The sequence below is a fragment of the Cydia strobilella genome, chromosome 2, assembly GCF_947568885.1.
Source record: "Cydia strobilella chromosome 2, ilCydStro3.1, whole genome shotgun sequence".
NCBI lineage: Eukaryota > Metazoa > Arthropoda > Insecta > Lepidoptera > Tortricidae > Cydia > Cydia strobilella.
In genome coordinates this window covers 22,858,257-22,870,186 of record NC_086042.1, presented here as the reverse complement: position 1 = coordinate 22,870,186, position 11,930 = coordinate 22,858,257, and the positions used below count along the sequence as shown (strand labels likewise).

General features: G+C 39.6%; 1 protein-coding gene across 1 annotated transcript; it reads left to right on the top strand.

Annotated features, from left to right (window-relative positions):
* Positions 1–6,948: 6,948 nt before the first annotated feature.
* LOC134753422 (uncharacterized protein K02A2.6-like) lies at positions 6,949–11,331 on the top strand. The gene has a single exon (XM_063689315.1). It carries the CDS (start codon positions 6,955–6,957, stop codon positions 11,185–11,187), a length of 4,233 nt encoding a protein of 1,410 aa, XP_063545385.1. The 5' UTR covers positions 6,949–6,954; the 3' UTR covers positions 11,188–11,331.
* The last annotated feature ends 599 nt before the right edge of the window (positions 11,332–11,930 follow it).

The window sequence follows — 11,930 nt, the reverse complement described above, 5'->3', positions numbered from 1 at the left end:
CTACATGTTGGTTCGACACGTTTTTTTTTAAATGTAATAGGAAGTAAACGAGCGGACGAGCCGCCTGATGGGGAGCAGTCATCGCCGGCCATGGACATAAGCAACATCACAGGAGCCACCTATGAGTTGCCGACCTTTGAGAATCCTAAATACCTGCTTCTTAAAGAACCCCATAGCGCAGAACTTCATAGCGCAGAACTTCATAGCGCAAGGGAAACACCTCAGAACACCTCAGAAGGTAGCTCATTCCACAACTTGCACGTTCTGGGTAAAAACGCTTGTTCTTGGTTTGCCACGTGTCAAAAAAGTGAGGAAATGTATTTTTAATTTGCCTAACCCTTCCAAGCCAAGGACGTTCATTCATGATTTTTGTATTATATTATTCGATTTAGGATATTAAAATCGCGTTATAAATCTTAACTTAATAAATATCCTCTTTAATTATCTTACAAAAGCTCGCCCAACGCCAATGTAATTTAGCTACTCAACACGGAAGGGCGCTGTACTGTAAGTAATTAATTATTAAAATCGCTTACTTAAAGCTTACTTATCATTCGCGAGACAAGGACTAAAGAAACAGCTATAAGTAAGCTCCGATTACGCATAGGTTGTTAAGGATCTGAGGTTTTCGAGATGTCTACACGCTTGCGATTGCGTACTAGCCAACCGTTGGGAATTGTTTGATGAATTCGTGACGTCCGTGACTTTCGAAAACAAAAAGTCGTATGTGACTGTAAATTTCCTATTATGATATGACAACATAGTTACCATTCACCATAGAATTTGACAGATAGAGAGAGTTTGACGTATTACACTTTAGCGTATTTGAGGATAATAAAATGTCAGTTGAGGATAATAATTTACCTATACCTATCAGTTAGTACCTATTTTCAACTTAGGTACATATAAATGTATACATGTAACGCTAATTGAAACTGAGGATATTAGAAATTTAATCAATTATCATTCTCTTGTGAGCTGATGGTGTGCTTTTTCACGATTTCGTTTTCACATTGCCCAAATCGGATGTCGGAAAGAACTAAAATGTAAGATATGTTGCTCTGTATGTAATTTATTAAAGGAAGAACACATTACATTTGTGGTATTAAAAACTAAGTTACCTATATTTATTTAGGGATTTAATAATTTCAGCCCTTTTAGCCATGTCGGACCTCCGCCAGCTGCCGGCGATGTTTGTATTGTAGTAGTGTGCGTGATCGCTGAAAGCGGTGCGGCGGTCGAGCATGACAAAGATGGCATCATTTAAACAGCTGTTAATGACAACAGACAACATTTCGTATATTACTCGAAAAAAGATTTCCTACAGAACCTCGAGACCGAATCGTCAGCATTCTCTATCCTTCAATTGAAAAACATCTAAAATATCTATTTCATTACGTCACGTTTTAGTATGATTTTTTTCCTGCAAACTATTTACAAAAAAATGATCTCAAAAAGTCATCATGACAGTGAATTTGTCCACTTTTAATTTATTTCTATGCTTTGGAGCCCTACATCCAAAAGAATCGCAAAAACACGAAAACGCAAAGAATAATTTACTACTACTACTAAACTATAGTATACCTACACATACAAGTAATATGACAAATTAAAAGTTTTACGAACATAGTCCGAGACATAGAAAACGCCTTGGACTATGTTCGTAAAACTTTTGTCATTTCTCAACTGGATGGAGACAGCGTAGATAAGGAAAAATATGATAGCAATAATGACACCAATTTATTTTTCTTTCCTTTCTCGACGGAACTAATATGGAATAGTTATTTGTTTTACTAGGGGGCAAAGTTGTTGTTCAATTCCTCCTGATAATATAGATACACGAGCAAGCGAAAGATTTCAAAATTGAACTAAGAGTAGCGAGTGGTTTGAAAGCTCGTTTTAGAATTTGCTCTATCGGACCATACCGCACAATTGTTAAAATGTCCAGTAAAGAAAACATGCTCCATTCCATATTGGTTTGTAGAACAAATTGATTTATCAGACCAAAACATTATCAAATTCATAGATTGTCTACGTAATATTAGTTTTAGTGATGTATTTTCAGCAACCAATCCGAATGAAGCATTTGATAGTTTCTTTGAGATCTTTGACCTACTTTATAAATTGTGTTTTCCTAAGAAACTAAATAAAATTAACACCACTACTAAACCTAAATGGATAACAAACGGTATTAAAAATTGTTGTAAACGGAAAAGAGAATTGTTGTGGAAATATAGACTGACGCGAAAATCGGACCTAAAAGAAAAATTAACATGTTATTCCAGACATCTTAAAAGAATTATAAGCAGTGTTCAAAGATCCATACATGACAGTATCATTGAACGATCAAGGAATAAAACAAAAGCCACCTGGAAAATTATTAACCCATCTAAGGCTAGGTACCCTACTGAAAATATTAAGCAAATTATATCCAATGGAAAGGCAGTTACACATCCTAAAGATATTGCAGAGGAATTTAATAATTATTTCGTGGACCAAGTTCGTCTTGCTACTCCTCATAGTGGCACTAGCAACAAAAATAATTATAAGAAAACAATGACATACTATGCTAACTCCCTATTTATGAAGCCGACAAATTCTAATGACATAAAAATAATAATAAATTCTTTAAAAAATACAAATAGCACTGGACACGATGGTATACATACGAAAATAATAAAAAAAACATCTGACATTATCTCTCCTATACTCAGCCATATAGTAAATTTATGTATTGAGCATGGTGAGTTTCCTAGCAAACTAAAGCTATCCATTGTGAGACCTCTTTATAAAAAGGAGGATAAAGATAACATGAAGAACTACAGGCCTATTGCGTTAATCTCTGTCTTTGCCAAAATCATAGAGAAAGTTATATACAACAGTCTTTACAATTACTTTGAAAAAAAAAAAACTTATTTGCAAACGAACAAAAAGGGTTTCGAAAGGGAAAATCAATAAATTTAGCAATTTTCGATTTAGTACAAAAAGTTATTAATAACATGGACAAAAAAATCCCTACATGCGCTTTATATATGGACATGTCAAAAGCGTTTGACTTTGTTGACCATAATATTATCTTAGACAAACTACATGCTTATGGAATTCGCGGTAATGTTTTCAGTCTAATCCGTTCTTACCTGAGAGATAGGAAACAAATTACACAAATCAAAAGAATATCTCCCAGTACGAAAAAAGAGGAAACCTACTCATCTAACTTTAGGAGTATTTGTTATGGGGTACCCCAGGGAAGTGTGTTGGGCCCACTATTGTTTTTAATTTACATTAACGATATGCCTAAAGCTACGGTACACCCGATGGTTCTCTTTGCAGATGATAGCACCATTATTTTTTCTGGACAAAATATAGAATCATATGAAACTGACATAAATAATACCTTAGAAACTATTATAGAATGGCTTGATAACAATAATCTTAGAATAAACCTGGACAAAACAAATATTATGACATTTAAGCAAAGAACCAAATCTACTAGTTTAAACATAGTTTATAAGGGACATAAAGTGAATGAAACGGACATAACGAAATTTCTAGGATTAAGTATAGATAATAAGTTGACATGGAAAACACAAACTGACAATATATGTAATAAATTAAGTAAATATTCATACGCGTTGTACAATTTGAAAAAAATCGCAAACGAATCGACACTTTTAACCGCCTATCATGCTTATGTCACATCTAATTTAAGATATGGTATCCTTTTTTGGGGAAACTCCACCAATAAAGAATTTGTATTTAAGGCTCAGAAGAAATGCATACGAACAATTTGCGGTGTCCAAGAAAGTGAGCCATGTAAACCATTTTTCAAGTCTCAAAATTCTTACATTGCCATGTTTGTATATATACGAAATGGCCAATTTTGTAAATACAAACCACAGCCTATTTAGTAAGTTTAAAAGCGTTCGCCTTCAAAACAAACTAAAGTCTATGCAAAAAGTACCAAATAAAACGGCACTTCTACAAAAAAGTATACTTGGAATGGCTCACAAAATATATAACAAGTTACCGGCGAATATAATTGCATGTAAAAACAAGAATAATGTTTTTAAAAAAAACCTAAAAGCTTTTCTTACCGAGAAAGCATATTACTCTATTATAAAATTTTTGACTGAATTACCTAATTAAGATTTACTGCATGACATAACCCTGTTTTGACTATTATTGTTTTCTGTGATATTATGATTAGCGTGTATTTTTATTGAATTTGTATGCCAATAGGCACGACATAGTGATACTGAAATATGTATTTAACATCTTGTAACTTACCTATGTTGAACAAATAAATCTTTGAATCTTTGAATCGCACGGCACGAGGGTTCAAATACAAAAAAAAAATACAAAATCTATTTATTTGCCAAAAAGTCCATTTGTACACATAAAAACGTTACAGTGATCCCCACACTAGGCACAGCCTGTATCGTGGGGACCCAGACCAGAAAGAGTTCCCAAAAACATTATGCGGCACGCTAGTAATCAGGTTCAGGTTCAAAATAGGATTACACATGACAATGCCTATATAAACTTAAACTAAGGAAAAATATTGTAAATGCGCTATAAACCAAAAAGTCGTAGAAATTTACCAAAACTATAGCTACGTATATATTAATAATGCTACACAATACCTAATATTAAATAATTATTAAGTAAGATCATTAACGGCCTAGACAATATAGTTATGTGAGTGTGTGTGTAAAAATGTGTGTGTCAACAAACTTAGCAACTGAGTTTTACATCATTTTAGAACCAGTATTAGATAAACTTTTTTTTTTTGAAAGTTGATTACTCTGTTCTCCATATTTTTTTTATTCACCGCAGTTTTTTTCAATCAATTTTTTTTTATATTTCTAACAAGTATGATTTCTGGTAAACAATAAATGTATGAAGACCAGTGTGTGACCAACTTTCTAAAAATTTGTTTATCTAATACTGATTCTAAAATGGTACACATACACACTACACAACACACACTATTTACATCTTTGTAAATAAAAATAATTATGGCCTAGATAGTAATTAAAGTTAAATAACCGTAAGAGTTTTGAATGATGTGAATCAGTCTTCGGTTACCGCGATAGTTACTCATGAAATAAAACTATGAAAACGGATTATATCGCGTATATTGAATTTATAATACATCCCGACGTTTCGAACTCTTTACAGCGTTCGTGGTCAACGGGTGACTGAGGAAAAATTACAAAGTGCAAATTACGCACATACTAAAATAATGAACAATCATAGACTACAAACTTTAAGGCTGGTTGTACATGCAAAATCGGTTCATAAGGCTAGTTATACACTACAATTATTTTCAAGTAAAGATATATATATACGCGATAAAAACTACGCCGGCTCCAACCCTACACCACGGACCCGAGAAGATTTAATTCCCTCCTAAATTGTAGGAGGGTATCCCAATATGGGACCGGCAACAAACTCGGCGGGGCACATCTTTTCAAAACATCAGAATGTCCAGCATCATCCAACACTAAGGTCTCACAGTCTATGTCTCGCTTGCTCCTTTATCAGATGGACTACAGGATCCCAAGCTGGTGGTAGAGAAAAGCCATCTTCCCTATTAAAGTTTGGATATTTCTTAATCTTAATGGCCTCGCGCAGCATTCTGGGTATGTAACGCTTCTCCTTGGCCAGAACCAGAGGCTTATCAAACTTGATTGAGTGATTGGTTTTATCCATGACATGCTCACAGACAGCAGACCTAGGTCGACGGTGCTTGACATCAGCTATGTGTTCCTTCACCCGAGTGGAAATGCTCCGTTTCGTCTGCCCGACATATGATAGGCCACACTCACAGTCCATCCTGTACACTCCTGCAGTCTGTAGAGGGGTATTGCATTTTACAGGCCTCAGGAATTGTGACATCTTCTTCATTGGCTTGAAATATGTTTTTATAGAAGCACGCTTCAAGATGTGGCTGATCCTGTCCGTGACCCCCCTGACAAAAGGCAGAATGGCAGGCCTGCGCTCGACTGTGGGGATCTTAATGTGGGACCTCTGGTTGACCCGCGGTATCCTGAGCTTGTTTGCCTGGAGCGCGCGCCTGGCATGCTGGAGCTCCGCGGCCAGATGCTGGTCATCACATATCCTCCGGGCTCTCTGAAACAAAGATTTGCCTACTGTAACAAGTTGACTGGGATGGTGATGCGATTTTCCATTTAAGTACCTATCAGTATGAGTAGGTTTCCTATACACAGTGCGACCTAGGGTGTTATCAGGATTTCTTTTTACCAATACATCCAAGAAAGGGAGAGAACAGTCTTTTTCCAACTCCATAGTAAATTTTATTTTGCTATGGATGGAATTTAGGTGATCCAAGAAAGTTGAAACACTACTTTTTGGAAGTATAGTAAAAGTGTCATTTACGTATCTTTTAAATATCTTCGGTCGCACAGGAGCCAATGAGAGTGCCCTCTCCTCGTAGTCCTCCATAAAGATGTCAGCGACTACTGGAGACACCGGAGACCCCATGGCCAGGCCGTCGACTTGAAGGTAGAATTCACCATTCCATAGCAAGTAGCCAGATGTAAGGCAATGTTCCAACAGCTTAGCATATTCCTCTGACATGTTCTGCTCACATAACCTCTTCTTGACAATTTCAATGCAGTCTTGTACCGGTAGGCTTGTAAATAGCGACTGAACGCCAAACTGACCATGATCTCATCATCAGTCAATGTTAGGTCTTTAATCTCACCGATGAAATGGTAAGAATCCTTTGTATGCGTGCTAGTGTTACCACGTAATGCTGAGAGGGCTCCCGCGAGTTGCATATGTGTGCGTGAGGCTGCGTCCACACGCTGTTACTCGTTGAAATATATGTCAGTGCGCTAACGGCCGTCTGTGGTTTTACTCGCTCCTTTCCGTATCTATCAGTGGCGACTCGCGTGCGTAATCTACCCGTTCCGCAAAAAAAAAATCATGGCAAGTGCTAATCTCGGGATTTTAACTATTTTTGATCACGATGGCCAAAGTTGGAAGAGTTACAAAGGCAGGATTCTACAATTTTTTTTGGCTAATGATGTGGACGGGACGACAGATGCTACGGGGAAGAAGAGGAAAGCCATTCTTTTAAGCGCACTCAGCGAAGGCACGTATAAATTAGTTGAGGATTTAGCGTTGCCAAAGCAATTGGAAAGCGTGCCATTCGAGGACATTTTGACGCTTTTGGACGGACATTTTACACCGACACGGGTGGGCTTCGGGGAGCGTCATAAGTTCTACTCCGCGTCACAGCAGGTAGGCGAGTCTCACACGCAATGGGCGGCGAGGCTCCGTGGTCTGACTGCACACTGTGAATTTGCTAATGTAGAAGAGGCACTGCGTGACCGGTTCCTGATAGGCATGTTGCCAGGCCGGGAGAAGGAGAAACTTTATGCTCGGGAGTTGAAGGATTTGACGCTGGCTAAAGCTGTCGAGTTGGCAGAAACTATTCGGTGCGCCAGCGCGGGAGCTACGGCGTCGGGTTCCGAACCCGGCACTGATCAGCTGTTGAAGATATCAAAGATTCCGAAGAAAACAGAAGGTGTCGGCGCGAAGGTTCCGTGTACGGTTTGCGGTTACACAAATCATAAGACTGCAGAGTGTCGGTTTACAAATTTCGTGTGCAAAAAGTGTCATGTAAAGGGACATTTGCGTAGAATGTGTAAAGTGAAATACGTTAATTTGGGACCAGAGGATGAGGGCGATGACGACGGTAAGATTTATTTTATTCGTTCATTTCGCGGAGAGCCTATGGTCGAAACCGTCACTATTCGTAAAAAACAATTTAAATTTGAAATTGATACGGGCAGTGCCGTCACGGTTGTACCGCAAAATACATACAATAAGAGTTTTAGTGACATTCCCTTACGATCCACGAGCAAAAGGTTGCACGGGTATTCTGGGGAACGTATTCAGTGTATAGGAATGATTCCACTACCCATTTCATATGCGGGGAGCACGCATTCGATAAACGCATATGTAGTCTGTGATGAGGGCCCCGCACTACTAGGAAGAGATTTCACTTCTACATTTAATTTACAATTAACCCCTGTGCATTATTGTAGTGATGAAACTATAGTTAAACGGTTACAAAAGGGATACCCTCAGCTTTTCTCGGATGAACTCGGGTGTTACAATAAAACTAAAATTAAATTAACTTTAAAAGAACACTCTAAACCGGTTTTTATTAAAGCCCGGCCGATCGCGTTCGCATTGCGAGATAAAATCGATAAGGAGATAGATAGGCTAGTCAATCTAGGCGTTCTCGTTCCGGTCGAACACTCTGAATATGCCTCCCCAATTGTCCCCGTATTAAAACGAAACGGAACCGTTAGACTATGCGCAGATTACTCGGTGAGTATTAATAAACAACTAGTCGTTGAGCAATACCCGCTACCTACGGCAAATGAGTTATTTTCTAAACTATGTGGGGGCAAACAATTTTCAAAACTCGATTTATCGATGGCATATAATCAGTTTATGCTCGACGAGGCCTCACAAAATATAACGTGTATTAATACACACCGAGGCCTTTATAAATATACAAGGTTAGTGTTCGGGTTATCCTCGGCACCAGCGATTTTTCAGCGTGCTATGGAGGGGCTACTAGCGGGCATGGATGGCGTGTTGTGTTTGTTGGACGACGTGCTCATCACGGGCAGTGATGAAAAACAGCACATAGACCGGTTGCACGCAGTCCTTAAGCGATTACAATCGGCGGGGTTAACCCTACAAAAGGAAAAGTGCGTGTTTTTCCAGGACGAAGTTTCATATTTAGGGTACGTCATAAGTAAAAACGGTTTAAAAAAATCATCGGAAAAAATAGTAGCGATGGTAAATGCACCAAAACCTAAAAATGTTAACGAATTACAGTCTTTTTTGGGACTCGTAAACTATTACCGGAGTTTTGTACCGGAAGCATCAACAATCTTGAGCCCATTGTATGACCTATTAAAAAAAAATATAAAGTGGCATTGGTCTAGCGAGCATGACACTGCGTTTGAAAAGATTAAAAGTGTCTTAGCGTCGGATCAGGTACTTGCGCATTTCAATCCTAACGCGAAGGTCATCTTGACAGTTGATGCATCCCCCACCGGGCTATCTGCCATTTTATCACAGATCGAATCAGATGGCACCGAAAGACCGGTTTCCTTTGCCTCGCGCAGTCTTAACGCGGCCGAAAAACGTTACTCGCAGTTACAGAAGGAAGCCACTAGTATCGTGTTTGGTATACGTCGATTTCACCAGTACCTGTACGGAAGGTCGGTACCCTTCGTTTTACGTACAGATCATAAGCCCTTAACCAGCATTTTCCATCCCGAGCGTGGCATTCCCGAAGTATCTGCGAATAGATTACAGAGATACGCAATGTTTCTAAGTGGGTATAATTACGTCATAGAATACGTACGCAGCGCTGATAACAGCGCGGACTACTTGTCGCGGGCTTGTCTGCCGCCGCGAGGGGGCGAGGAGGATGAAACTCGGGTCGACCCGCGCGATGATTGGGATCGAGCTGCATACATTTGTTTTGTCACGGATGGTAATTTGCCAATTTCTGTTAATGAGCTTCGTAATGAAACTAGTAAAGACATTGTTCTCCAACAGGTAATTAAGTATACCGTGAATGGCTGGCCTCATAAAGTTAACGATATAAAAATAAAACCATTCTTTTTATGTCGTACACAACTATCAATTGAAAACGGGTGTATTATGCGGGGCCATAAAGCCGTGATACCGAAAAGATTGCAGGGGAAAGTGTTGTCTGAATTACATACCGCACACTTAGGTATCGTTAAAACTAAAGCGGAGGCACGTTCAAGGTTATGGTTTCCCGGTATAGACGAGGCGATCGAAAAAATGATAGGTTCGTGCGACGTTTGCATTCAATTACGCCCATCTCCGGCGCGGGTTCCATTGGCACATTGGGACCTACCCCCCACGGTTTTTTTTAGGCTCCACATTGATTTCCTGGGTCCTATAAATAACCACACATATTTAATCGCTGTGGATGCATATTCCAAATGGGTGGAGGTCTATGATATGGGAAACTCGACATCATCAATGGCGGTCATAGATAAATTATGTGATTTTTTTTCAAGGTTCGGGTTACCTACGGTAATCGTAAGTGATAACGGTGCATCCTTTTGTTCGCACGAGTTTACCACTTTTTGTAACTTAAACGGGATACAACACGTGACGTCACCACCATACCATCCGGCTAGTAATGGCCAGGCGGAAAGTATGGTCAAAGTGATCAAAAAAGGGATCAAATCTAGTTTAATAACAGGGCTTAATGTACGGGATAGTAAGGTTAAACTATTACAGTACTTGTTCAATTACAGGAACTCCGTTCATTCTACCACGGGCTCTTCGCCAACTGAACTAGTGTATGGACGCAAACTAAGATCGCGTTTAGATTTACTGCACCCGGTTACGCCAACGCCTTCATCCTCATCGGTCACCCTTGCTAATATTATCAAAAATAAACAGTGTTCGCAGAATAACAAGTTAAATAGGAAGAACAATGAAACTTTTACAACCGACGAGCGCGTACTATACAAAAAATTTACTAATAAAAATAAGTTCACTTGGTCTAAAGGCGTGGTTAACAGAAGACTAGGCAAAGTTTTATACTTAATAAAAGACATTACTACTTCAGCGTTGATTAAAAAACATAAAAATCATATACTTAAGTACAAAGGTACTGAAAGTAACTGGGACTATTGTGACGCACTGGATTGTGACTTACCTGAGACATCCTTACCCTCTGCACTGCAAACGCCGCCGCCGCCGCAAACGCCGCCGCCGCCGCCGCTGCAAACGCTGCCGCCGCCACCGTCGCCGCCGCAAACACCGCCGCCGCCACCGCCGCTGCCGCAAACGCCATCGCCACCAACTCCACTGCCGTCACCATTGCCGATGTCAACCCATGAACTACCGCCGGGTCCCTCACTCACGGGGACTTTAGCCCCATCATCGGACGACCCCGCAGAGGGGGAAAGTAAGGCAAAGAGCGAAGTAAGGAAAGAGGTGACAAGCTCAGATGATGAGGATGAATTCCATGAGGCGGAAGCAGGAGGCCAGAAGCCAGACATGGCGAGCAATGCGCCAATAGTCCCCAAAAGAATATTACGGAAGCGTTCCAATATTAGTTTTAAGAAATATTTTTAAGAATTGTTTTAGGTTAGTTATGTAACTAGGGGGAGGAAGTGTTGCATATGTGTGCGTGAGGCTGCGTCCACACGCTGTTACTCGTTGAAATATATGTCAGTGCGCTAACGGCCGTCTGTGGTTTTACTCGCTCCTTTCCGTATCTATCAGTGCTGAGCCAATTTATATGTGGGAGCATCTATCTGGCTCACTATGGGACGTAGCGGGGCACTAGGTTTGTGTATTTTTGGCAACCCATACAACTTTGGAGGCACGGGGCAGTCAGGAACTAAACTTGCAACATTCAGATCAAGGCTGTCCGAGTAATCACTAATTACTTCTTTAGTGGTTTTCAATACTTTCATAGTCGGGTCCGTCTTTACATGTTTGTAGGTTGTAGTATCCGCTAATAATTCCCTAATTTTCTGGTTATAATCTGAAGTATTAAGTACAACCGTCGCATTTCCCTTATCCGCTCGAAGAATAGTAAGGTCTGGATCATCGCGTAACGTTTTCAACGCGGCCAATTCGTCTCTAGGCAAATTCCTTTTTGGAGGCTTGGCTTTCCGTAATAATGACGAAACATCCTGCCGTATAGCCTCCAAATCTTCCTTCTTTACCTGATTTTTCACCAGACAGTCTTCTACACTTTTTTTTTTTTTTATCGCGTATATATATATATATCTTTACTTGAAAATAATTGTAGTGTATAACTAGCCTTATGAACCGATTTTGCATGTACAACCAGCCTTAAAGTTTATAGT

Excerpts from the sequence above, each read along its gene's own strand:
- LOC134753422 (XM_063689315.1), top strand. The coding sequence starts at position 6,955 with ATGGCAAGTGCTAATCTCGGGATTTTAACTATTTTTGATCACGATGGC.